Source organism: Vidua chalybeata, chromosome 3 (genome assembly GCF_026979565.1).
Source record: "Vidua chalybeata isolate OUT-0048 chromosome 3, bVidCha1 merged haplotype, whole genome shotgun sequence".
NCBI classification, from domain to species: Eukaryota; Metazoa; Chordata; class Aves; order Passeriformes; family Viduidae; genus Vidua; species Vidua chalybeata.
Window position 1 is genome coordinate 87,503,742 of NC_071532.1, and position 12,950 is coordinate 87,516,691.

Here is a 12,950-nt window from a genome sequence, read left to right on the forward strand (position 1 = left end):
GTGTGATTACCCTGTAGGACTCATTATCATTTCTAGTGAGTACCATCAACACAAGGTATCTGTTTTTGTAAAGGGGGTCAAATATAGATCTTCAGAGCACTCTGTGTTAGACTTCAAACATAGTAGCCTCTTGTAGAACTGAGAAGCTGTTTACTTGAGTTGTGGTGTGGTTTCATAAGGGACCATGGGAAAGGGTGCCCTTGAACAAGTTGAAAATGAGAGATTGATTTGTGACATGCACTTCCTTCTGTTTTGGCACTTTTCTGTTGCTGAGAAGGGAAAGCTGATGTCAACTATTTGCCCTACCTGCTCTTAGCAATCTGGATGATTTCATTATTAATAATCTAAGAATGGCATCACTCTTCTGCTACTATTATTGTTATTATTGTTATTATTGTTATTAATAATATTAATATTATTATTAAAATTTAAAAATTTTGTGCAATTAATATGTTTTAAATATATGAAGATAGTTCACATTTGTAGATATTTTGTACTAATTACAGTAGAAACAGGAATATTACCAATTGTTTCTCAGTGTAACTTCAATGGGAAATGCAGACAGTACCATAGACTAACAAATATTAGGTTCTTTTCTGTGTCCTGCCAAGCTGATGTAGATATTTAATGATTTGCTTAAAGAAAGATGACCAGTCTGGATTTTTTAATTTGATTTTTAAAATGAAAATCTGAACAAAAATCTGAGCATCTCATTGAACGTACATGTTTCTTTAAGGAGATTTTCTGAAACAAAAAGGAAGGTGCCCTTATTTCTAGACACTCAGAAACCTAGAGAAGAAGTTATACTTGTGAACATAATCCTCCCTTAGAAGAATGTAAAACTTTTAGACTGTTATCCTAAATCAGCTAGGCCTGTCAAAAAAACTTTACCTCTAGTAACTAATGCTCTGGGTAATGATTATATGAACTGAGTAAAGACAGAGTACTCGTTTTCCTACTATACCTTTCCAAACTTTAATAATTGTTGGCATCATGGATGTAGTTTGACAGTGATTTATTTAGTGGCTACCTGTGGCAAGCACATTTCTTTCTTTCTTTCTTTCTCAGGATTTTTCATAAAGGTGCACAGAGAGAAAGAAAAACAATTTCTATTTCTGCTCCTTGTTTTTCCTATGTGGAATCTGTTTAGAGAATTATTTACCTAGAGTATTTGCTTAATTAGATTCTGGTGAGGATTGTTTGAGCCTGATGGCCAATCAGATCCACCCGTGTCTGGACTCTTGCAAGAAGGTCACAAGTTGTGAGTGAGTTAGATATGGTAGTTAGAAAAGTAGGTATGTAGTTTTAGTATTTTCCTTTATATAGTATATTAATAAATTATAACATAGTTATAATAAAGAAATAATTCAGCCTCTGAGCTGGTGTTGAACATCATCATTTCTTCCCACTGTGTTCACCTACATTTTACAATAGCTACCAAGAAAATATATTTTGGGTTCTATGCAGTAGAAAAATGAGCAGCTCATAGTTATTCATTAATTATTACTTAAGAAACAAATCCCCTCACATATTTCCAAAATCAATCAGAGGTGACATTTTTATTTATCTTACAATTTACAGAAACATTATTTCAATAAGAAAGCTAATCTGAAAATGATATAAAAGGTGAACTCTAAAAAGTGTGTGAAGACTGCATGATTGCTTCTGTTGTTTCTAAAAGATTTTGGAAAAAGGCTCTTGTAGATGAATAAGTGTCTTTTGGCTAGCAGGGTGTCTACATGGGTATATAGATTAATTATAGACTAATGCTAGACCAATATATACAATTTATTCTCATAATTTAAAAAAATATATATTTGATTGTAAAAGTCTAACCGGAGAAGACATTCTTTTTCCTTTAGTTATTAATTTTTTTCTTTCTTAGTGTTCTTTAGAAAAATTCTATGTTTATGAATTTTCTGTAAATGTTTGTTCATATATGGAATTATGTATTTATTCAAATAACTTTAGCTCGAAGACAACACACATATATAAAATTTGGAAAATCATCTGCCATTGGCAGATGTTTAAATTAAGTATATTTGTAGCTGTACTTTTAAAATGAATTTATGCATCAATAATATGACATAACGCTTGTGGTTTTCTTAGATACTGATTTATATAATCTATATATCTCAGGAATACTGTTTTAAAGAATGAATTGGATCAGAATCAAAATTGGGTTTTTTCATGATTTCTATATTTTTACCTGAAAAGTATTTGGTTAGTAGATGAAAATTTAACAGACAACATTTCAGGACATTTTAAGAAATACTTGCAAAATTTACATTAAAAGTTGACTGATGTCAAGGATTGTCAGCCAATCCTTACTTTGAACAATGCAAAGACATAAAAATCTCAGTGTGACAGGTGGTTGACAGGAAATGTTTACCATCTTTGCCAAGGAATTAAACATGTAGAAAATAAGGCATTGAGCACTGCTTTAAAGGTAAAAGCCTCAATTTTCCATCCCTGGACTTAAAAAAAACTTCTCTTGATATAAACTTTAGGAAGATTTTCAGAATATTTTAAAGTACTGTTAAACTATTAAACAGCTACACTTTATATGTCTTAATAAACTTCTAAATATTGGTCATGTTCAGAAAAAAAGTCAAATCTGGTAAATGCCAGTAAACCCATATGTTGTGAAACAACGTGACAGGATGACTGAAGTGTAATTCAAATAACTTGGTGGTGTAGTCAAGGCAAGGCCAATCCTCCCTGTTTGTGCTTGTGTTTTGGCAGCACCTGCAACAAAGTGAGTGTTACACAAAACATTTAAAGAGGACTTCCTTATTTAATACTCATCTTTTAAAGGGCATATTGCCCCAGTGTTTATAGAAGATATTGGGGGAAAAAAAGCTATTTCCATAAGGACCTTAGAGCTGAAACAGACCAAAGAGAAAGATGTCATGAGGAGAAGTGAATGTGACAAAATTATTTTCATTCTATTCAATTTTTACTCTGTTCTTCTATTTACTTAAATTTTGTTCTGTGCTCTTAGCTGCCATTCTTCACAAAGCACTGTTATTACTTAACTTTTTCTTACTTCACTGACCTAAAGTATCCTCCGTGCCATCTAAGCTGGAGGATGCTCTAGTAATACTCAGAGATTCTGAGAAGTCTATGACTACAAATGAAATTGTGACATTCTCAGGGAATAATCTGACAGCCTTGTGCTGGGCCAGCTGGTGAGCTTTCTTACAACCTTGCTACTGGCAGTCCTACCTGCCCCAAAGAAGAGATCAAAAAGCTGTGTTTGTGCCTGCTGGCTACTGCTAGAGGAGATCCGCTCTAGTTTGGGTACTTTGCTACTGGAGAGATTAGGATTGCTCCCACCAACCTTCAGAGTGCCTCAGCATGAAGCTTTAAACTTCCACTTGAAGGCTGGTGGTGAATGGTTGCTTTTGGTGATCCTCGAGTATGGATTTGAAACATCTGCAAAAATTCATCTGTGCACATCCTCAGGAAGAACGAAGGACATTTCTCCCAGAAATGTGAGAAGAAATGTATTTTTTCCCAATTTTTTGCCTGTTAATATAAAATTTTACTCTTGGTTGTTTTAGTTTATTGTACCAAGCGGAAGTTAATGCCTTATGTATGTAGTTTAACTTGAATAAAAACAATACATACTCCAAAGAAAAGCAGGCTGAGAGATTGAGGTTGGTGAAAGGAAGTCACTGTGCCCATCTCTCTGCTCCATTATAGAAGTTACACTCAGGTGTTATTGCCTTTATGTCAAGAAGTTTATAGAGCCTTACAGCTTCTGCAATACAGTTGATAAGATTGCTCCATAACAGCAAAGGTATAAATAGATAAACTTCCCTTAAAAGTCACTGCCTGTGCTGGAGAAGACAGCAATTCTCCTCAAGAGGCGTCAAGAAAGGTTTAGTAGAAGACAAGTGCCTTTTTTATTATGTTTCTGTGTAAACACACTTTAAAAATTCATTGAAGAAACAGCACCTGTATTCTGTCAGTCTTCAATGGGAAATAGGTATCCAGTTACTGCTTCTGCTCCTAAAAACCCTCAACAAACCTCATAAATTCCTGGTTTTACCATGTTTTCTCTTCTTAACTTGAAAAAGAGTTTAAATTACGGACTGTTCCAAAAAATAAGGAATTTTATGCAGGATGTCTGGGAAAAATACGTGTGTTTATTTGCAAAACTCTTTCATGATCCATACCTTTTTGTCATTTCTGTTTTTATAACCCATGCTGCAATTTCCTACTATATCACTATTTAGGAGAGACTTATTCCAGCATTCATTATTTTGTTTGACATGAACACTCCTCTTCACTTCTAGCATTCAACAGAGACCCTGATGTAAACGGCCTTGGAAACCCAACTCTCCTTTACCTGTTCTCTCATATTGAATTTATTAAGCAGCAGATGGCCAGGGACAGCGTGCAGTTTGTCAGATTTGAATCAATAGACCTCCATGGTGTGTCAAGATCAAAGAATGTTCCATCTCGATTTTTTCAAGTAAGTTTTTTGGTTTCTAGTTTTACTTTTATGTGTTTTCATGCCCCTATCCTTAAGTAATATTTTTTTTCATACAGCAAGCAGCAACTCCAACTAAGAACAAATTAACTGTTCCCTCCCCTTGCTCATGTTCCCAAAGGATCTAGACTTCTTTCATCACTGCAATCATTCATTCCTCTTTTCCTTCAAATAGTGACCTAATTAGATAAGGCTAATAATTTCAGTTCTTTGAAGTTCTAATAATCTTTTCCCTCAGAAATGTCTTTTACAATTCAACACATTATAAAAATTTTAGTTTGCTGAACATCTCTAAATTGCAAAAAAGAAAGGAGTAAACACTGAAAGAAATAAAATGAAAATAAAATCATGTTAGTTATGAGAAATGTCATAATTATCAAAAAGATAGGAAAATATCACTGAGTTGCACAATGATTTAACAGCAATATTTGCCATAGTAATGGTTCAGGAAATAAAAATCTAATTAGAGAGCAGGACAAATTAGGTAGCAGTGTTCAAGGAGGGAGAGGTACTACTATGGGGTAGCCACCCCAACACCTTTTTCAGTGCCAAATGGACAGCTTAGACATCGTGGAGCAGGGTTCACCAGAGTGTGCAGTTTTGGTTATGGGTGTCACACACTGATACTGTTGATTGCCACCTGCTTAAAAGAAGACAGATTTATTTCATTCATTCATTCATTCATTCATTCATTCATTCATTCATTCATTCATTCATATTAAGAGAAGCCACCATATGCAGTTTCCATCTGAAAATGCAAAACTGGCTATTTTCAGCTCTGAGCTTGCCCCTTTCTGGATTTGTTCTGTCTCCTCTGCTCACACAAATGGCAATTTTTTTCCCTTGGAAAAATAAAGGTAAGATGTAAATATGAGCCAAATTTCACTTGATAGAACTTGGCCTAATTGCAGCTTTCATCAGAAAAATGTTTGATCGTAAGGGAAGTTGTAAAAATGCTTGATGGAAGGTAGATGATCCTTCCTTGGTGTCTTACCTGCATTTCATTGTCATCAGTTGAAAATTTCTGTTCAAATGGAGAAGAAACTATGAGTTTTTCTCACCTGTAAGTGGTTCACTGCATTTTGCACCCAAACTTTTTAAGTCTAGAAAGTGAGATTTTTCTTTTAAAAGTTGCATCTGAAAAACATTATTTAAAGAGAAGTTACAGCCTGAATTGAATTGATATGAGTCTTATGTGGTCACTTGGGTCTACATAAAAAAATGGCCAGAAGGTATGGTATTTAGCAAATAGACTAACTATAGATAAAAGTCTGACTTGCAAAGTGTACACCTAACTGGTGATACCCATAATTATATAAACACCATGCAAGAAAAGAGTTAAACAAGTTTTTGTCCTTTATGGAAATTTAAAAAATCATCATTGATGTCACAGTTTTCATACCAATCTTGCAGAAAGTTGTTCTGCTTTATAAAGACACAGCAACTGGCTCTTACCTTTCACATCAGTGATCACTGAATTTTAGTTTTCTTTTACAAAAATATCATTGCTCTACCTGAGAATCTGAATTTTGCGTCATTATACACATAAAAATACCATTGAACTATTTTCTGGTTTTGTAATATGTCATTCTGCTCTGTGTTTAGGAGAAAGCAATTCATGGTATTGCCATGCCCAGAAGTTACCTTGAACTGACGCTGAATCCTAAAGATAGTGAATTAGATTACATAAATGCAACCAATTTCAATTGTGACATAATTCTGAACCCTGATTTATCAACGTTTCAAATACTACCCTGGACTGAGCAGACTGCAAGAGTGATATGTGATTCCTTCACCGTGCTGGGCACCCCACTAATGACCTCCCCAAGGCACATTGCCAAGAAACAGCTGAGCCAGCTTCAGGACAATGGCTTTTCTTTGCACTCTGCATTCACTTATGAATTTTGTATTTATGGCATTACTGAGGTTGTAAATTCAAAGACAATATCCTTTCCTGCAGCCACGATACTAAATAACCATGACCAGACTTTCATTCAGGAGCTCATTGAAGGAATGTATTATGCTGGTGCCAACATTGAAAGCTTTTCTTCTTCCAGTGGGCCTGGGCAAATGGAGATCACTTTTCATCCAGCGTTTGGCCTAGATGCAGCTGACAGTGCCTTCACATTTAGAACGGGCCTTAAAGAGGTGGCTAAGAAGTATAACTATGTGGCTAGCTTTTTCTCAGAATCAGGATTCTACAATTCAGGAGCTCTATCACACAGCCTCTGGGATCTGAATGGCCAGAAGAATTTGTTTTCTGCTGGTTATGGGGTCGAGGAGCTCTCAGAGCTTGGAAAAAACTGGTTGTCAGGTCTCTTGGCACACACGGCAGCTATCAGCTGCTTGATGGCTCCTACCACCAGCTGCCGCAAGTGTTATTCTAAATACAGTAAAGAATCAAAAGAGACTGTAAATGCAAAATGGGCATATAATGATAACAGCTGTGCCTTCAATGTCAAATGTCACGGTGGAAAAGGCACTTACATAGAGAATAAATTAAGTTCTGCTGCAGCAAACCCATACCTGGTCCTTGCTGCTACTATAGCTGCAGGTCTAGATGGAGTAAAGAGAGGACTCAGGTATGATGATATGCTTGAAGAGGAAAATCACACTGGTGATCTGAAGCATTCGTCTATCCCACTGAAACTAGAAGATGCTCTGGTTGCACTTGAGAAGGATTCGTGCATTAAGGAAGCATTAGGCGAAACTTTTATCCGATACTTTGTTGCCATGAAACATTATGAGTTAGAAACCGAAGAACTGGATAGTGAAAGGAATAAATGCCTGGGATATTTTATTTAGAAGGAGCACTCTTCTGTAGTGATGCTGTGTAAATGCATAGTGAATGGCTCAGATTCTTGAAATTAGTTTTAAATATATTTGAAAACATTTTAATGCTTTGGGATTTTCCCCCCTCCTTTGTATAATACATAGTAATTACACTTAATTGTCCATATATATTCAGGGCAGCACAAAGCTGATATATTAATGAAATAACATTAACAAGCACTTAAAAAAGAGGTGGAGTTTTTCTGGGCAGGCCTGCTGGTGAAAAGAAGAAAAGAGAAGGTAAAATGGAGAAGAGCAACTGCACAACTGTAACAGGACTGTATAACATGCAGGAAAATGAGTGATGGGGATAGTGATGAGGGGTGGGGTTTAGAACTGGGGAAGGCAGGGAATTTTGTGTTCAGCATGGTTATGGGATTTGTTCCAGCCTATTCAGTAACTGATGGGTTGCTAAAGCAGAAGAGTATGACTTTGATTTAAAACATAAGCTAGAACAATGAACACTGTAGAGGGAGGGGCAAAAGACTGAGGCTGTAGAACCTGAGAGGCAGGAATCTTAATAGGCATAAATAAAAAAGACAGAATGGATTATATAATAATCTATATATCATGAATTCTGCGGCTGAATGGAGTTTTCTAGAATTATAGTTAATAAAGATACTAAAAGAAATCAAATGGTGACTTGAAGAGGTAATAATTCACAGAAAAACAGCAGTGTCAGGCCATTGTGCAATAAAAAATTAGCTGGTTTTATATCTGTTTTGATAGTTAATGGGTTAATTCAGATTTAAATGGCAAATGAAGAAAAAAAAAAAAGGTAAAAAAACCAGAGAATTTAGAGCTTAAATTGTACTTTATTGGGAAACTTGATTTTATCAAGTGTGCAGAAAATGACTGAGGAGAGGAGCAGAAAGAGTAAGCTGAAACCAGGAAGAAAGAGTTAAGATGCAAATTCAGAGACTGAAAATTCATGGTTAAAATAGAAGGACAAAAGACCCAATATTAAAATTAGAAATGGCAGCTGGTGTAAAGAAAAATAATTTTTAGGAATAGCAGAAGGTGGGGTTTAGATTTGCTCTTTGTCTTGTTGCTGCTATCATCCTTTATTATTAAAGATAACATTTGTTTCTTATACCACTTCTGCATTAACAATGATTTCTGGTGTTCTTTATCTTGTCACAATAGTTTGATCTATGTGTAGGAATTTGTGAGTGAAAGTTTGGTCATTAGTGGAGTAAAAACAAGATTCAGTCAATGCCTCTGTCAACTTGCAGTATTAGGAGGGTGTGAACAGGAATGTGCTACTTGCCTACTGATGGATCTTCCATTCTTCCCCTACAAAGTATTGTACTTGAAATGTAGCACCTGGTATGCTAAAGCTTTTTGTGTGATTCCAAAGAACTCATTTTATACTCAGGTAGCAAGAAGAAATAAATAATCTAAAGAAACATGATGAATTCCCCTGTCTCAATCTGTGATTGGTGGGTGGATTTGATTCTCTCTCTTACTCTCATGATGCATATTTGAATGCCCAATTTTCGGGCATATAGGGGACTATTTTTCTTTGCTAGAGGCTAATTTGCATTGGGCATACATTTACATAGCCTTGCATTTAAGCAGAACTTCCCATTCTGAAAAAAATCTTCTCTTTTGCTGCCCAAGCTCTTCTTCAGGAGCTCAGGAAATCTGTCTTCTCTCTTCTCTTTCTGGTTACTTACCATTTTCACAAGCTCTTGGCAAAAGACACACATAAAAATTATTCCCTTGTTAGAGAGCTTACTTACCATACTTAATATTTAGTCCTAGCAATCACACAGGTTAATATCTATTTGTTGGTGTGGGTTTACAAGACATTTTTTCATTTGTCTTGGATTTATAATTATCTGCCATCGTCTACATTCACTTAAAAATATATATATAATGGACTTCTATAACTGAATTTAATGAACATGAAGTTTATTATATATAGTACATATATCATCCATATATTTTCTTATCACAACATTGACAAAATACCATCATAACTAAACCTGTTGCTGTGTATGACCAACTACCTGACTAGATTGACAGAAAGCCATTATTTATAAACCAAAAAACCTCAGGTGCCTAGAACTCGTGTTCTACAAGTTATAAGCAGTTATAACGAGATAAGGTAAACCAGTAAAATAAACCTACAGGTATTTTCTAAGTAGTCCTCAATGACTCATACTCTGAAAAGACATTGACTATATGATTAAATGGAAACATTTCATGTTTCTGGCAAATGAATGTTTTTTTTTTTTTTTAAACTAGAAAGTTCACAGATGGAGCCTGAAGCTAGTGGATCTCAAATTTTGGTCAATATTGTTCAACACCTTTTTTCTAAATATATTCTATAAAATAAAAATAAAGTAGCTCCAACTCTGAGGGAAAGCATAAAAATATTTATTTCAACATAAGCAGTTATGAATTTGAAATTTGCATGTATCCCCAACTAAGTTTTCATGCATATTCCTTAGAAAGACAACAAGAAAAAGATAATTACTTCATTCTGCTCAGCTGAAATTAATTATTATTAACTGTTGTATCATTAACATTTCATCTTGAAGTGTTGCCTGAAAATCTTCTTCACTTTTCTACAGGTCTGAGGTAAATGTCTAAAGCATTGTTAGATAATATAAATATGTGCAGGCTTATAAAATAAAATAAAAAAAAGGCATCTGTAATTTTGTATATGCTCTTGATGATTTTCCAAGGTCATAAAATCATAGAACTGTAGAATGGTTTGAGTTAAAATGGATTTTAATAGTCATCTAGTTCCAAACCCCTTGCTGTGGACAGGGACACTTTCCACTAGAACAGGTTTTCTTAGCGCCCCACTCAACCTGGACTTGAGCACTTCCAGGGTGGGGCCTCCAGGAAGAAACATGTACTTGAATAAGAGTAAATTCAGGATACTACACTGAGACAAGGATGTGAAGAACCTCAGTTTGTGCTTGTTCAGAGAGGAGTCTGGGTTCTGCTCATTTCACCAGCTCAACAATTGCATAGAAGAGGCAGATCAGTTAATATTAACTGATTGCAAGAACAAAAACCTGATAATTTTCCTCAATTAAATTCTTCTCAGGATTTGATAATAAGGAGACAAACTTCAAACACATGCAGATTTATTGAAGAAAATCCAGGGACCAAAGTGAACACATCTAGGTAGGTCCTATTTACTAGGAATAACTGAATTGTTGTGTGTAGCTCAGAAATTGGAGACAGAGTGTAGGTTTTACTAATGGTTTTCAGGCATGTAGAAGATGTAACTAAAAGCAGAATATTATCTTTTCTTCCTATCTGTTGCAGTTAAAACATAAGGATTTTCATCAAGGGAGATTTAGATTAGACTATCTGGAATACATCAGAGCATTAAAGAGAATGAAACTGGAACCAGGTAGATGTCCATGGAAAGTGGCAGTGTTTGGATAAGGGACCCCACGGTGTAATTTATGACTCACTAAGGTTAGTATACCCTGATGTATGGCACCTTCATAATGTTTGCAGGTATAAGAGGATGGCTCATTTTCATTGTTTGCTGAGTCCCATGTTGCTGTGTGATCATTGAACAGACCACTAGACTATCTATTTTAGGAGATAAAAAATTATTTTTAATCATTATTTTAAATAATGATATATTTTAATAATATTTTAAATAATATTTTTATTTTTTATAATTAATTTTTTCACATTATTTTTAATGGGAGAAATCTATCCATGATGAGTCTATGCAGAAGAAAGCATACCACAAGATACAGAGTAGCAAAGCAGTCAGAAAAACTGGTGTACAGCTACAGTTAGACTTACAATGAACACTGGGGACACAGTGAAAATGTAGTGAAACAGCATAATATCATTGCTCAGGTAAATTTTATCCTGAATGTATGCAATGAGAAATGAAGGTACCTCATATCCCTGGTACACATCATGACTTGATCTCTTTTGTGATGTAAGATCCGAAAAATAATACAAAAGCTACACACCCCTTCATACAGTAGCTTATTTTCAATTTGGAAATGCCACACTTCTTACCAGGCTTCAGGTTTCATGAGATATGAAAAAAGAATTGAATTTGTTAGCTAACGTGTCTCCAGCATGTCAAGGTGATGATGTCATGTACCTAAGTGAATATTCAAATTTTATTCTTTCAGGCTCCAGCCAGAGGGCAGCAGTGCACTGTGCAGTGTTCCTCTGGGATCTTAAGCTGTCACACCGTGCTGAAAAACACTCATTAAAATACACTCATGTGTTTTATATATATACTTAAAATATTTTTTTAAAAGGCAGTGTGGCAGCTAAAAGCTAATGCATATCTTTTTCATTGGTTTAGCTAAGCTGTTGTATTTGCATGGCCTTTTCAGTAAAGGACCATACATCCAAAATACTGTTTTCATTCTTGATAACAGCATTTAAATCTTAGTCTAGTAAAAGGCTTATATCTATATTCATGTGTGTATGCTATCTTTAGTTGTATCATCTTTAATAACATTGCAACAAAAGTACAGATCATTTAATGGCAGTATTCCACTTCTGTAATTTAATATAGGCCATTAGTGGAATTTATTTCATGTTTCCATCTTACTTAAATACTTTGAGAGGTCTGCTTGCTTATAGGGACTTCCATTTTACATATAGTGTTGTGGCATTTTTTCCAATCTGCTGGAAGAAAATCATAAATGCATAGTGAATTAATACACCCTAGATATACCTATTCCAATCACCTTTCTATTTCTGAGCAAAGACATAAATTTACCCAGAATCTGAATTATTGAAATTTAGATACACATTCTAGATACCTTTCAGCATGTGCGATAGCCATTTTTTCAGTGATTCTGACAACATGTATCTATATGGCTTTGCTCTGCAAGTCTGCTACCACAACTGACATTTTTCAATATTGAATTTCTTCACAAAGTTGCAGTATTTAAGTCTTAGCAATCCTTTCCCTCCAACACTTCCTTTATAACACCTTCATGATTTTTTGGTTTAGTGTGTTTAGTTCCTTTTAACTAAAGAGCACAATTATGTTCAAGATTCTTCAAATGCTCGAAATAAAATTGATCCCGCAAGGTTGTTGCAGAGCATTAATTTAGCTGCTCTGAAACTCTGCTGTTTTAACACATTTGAATAGACCGTCTGTGGAAAACACACCAATGCATTCCCAGGGTATGGCAGTAAAGGAAGTAAAGAGGAGAGGAACTATTTGCAAGCAACTCCACTAAACGTGTGTAAGTCTTGAGCAACAGGAGAAAGATGTGAAGAGGACTGAGCAGATGAGAGTGCTTTGTGAAAGCTCTAATTCATCACCTCAGAAAAAAAGACCATCTCCTGGATGAAGAATGACTGGTTGAAGATGAGAAATCACTTGGATGAGTTTGCAAATACAGAGCAATTTTTTTTATTGAAGGTATACAATAACAATTGTTCAATTTAATCTGTAATTTCAGAGTGCTTTTTGATTTCTTTGCTGACACTAAGCTCTCATCATAACAACATCCACAAATAGTGCCTTCTACCATCTCACACTGACTATGATGTTCCATCCTGGTAATGTTATGTCATTGGTTTTTTGCTCTTTTTGTTGTTTCATTTTGGGTTTCTTGTTTTGCTGTCACCATTTACAGAATTGCAGCTA

General features: G+C 35.0%; 1 protein-coding gene across 3 annotated transcripts in view; it reads left to right on the forward strand.

The window, feature by feature from the left end:
- LGSN (lengsin, lens protein with glutamine synthetase domain) overlaps window positions 1–12,689 on the forward strand; it is a 61,322-nt gene extending 48,633 nt beyond the window's left edge. For 2 of the 3 annotated variants that reach the window (XM_053938446.1, XM_053938447.1), the window contains 2 exons: window positions 4,305–4,483; window positions 6,107–7,338. In XM_053938446.1, the coding sequence (XP_053794421.1) occupies window positions 4,305–4,483; window positions 6,107–7,306 (1,379 nt within the window). In that variant the 3' untranslated portion in view covers window positions 7,307–7,338. Of the gene's footprint in view, window positions 1–4,304; window positions 4,484–6,106; window positions 7,339–10,400; window positions 10,481–10,624; window positions 10,781–12,446 lie in introns of those variants that run through there. The other variant, XR_008429988.1, reaches the window with a different exon arrangement.
- The last annotated feature ends 261 nt before the right edge of the window (window positions 12,690–12,950 follow it).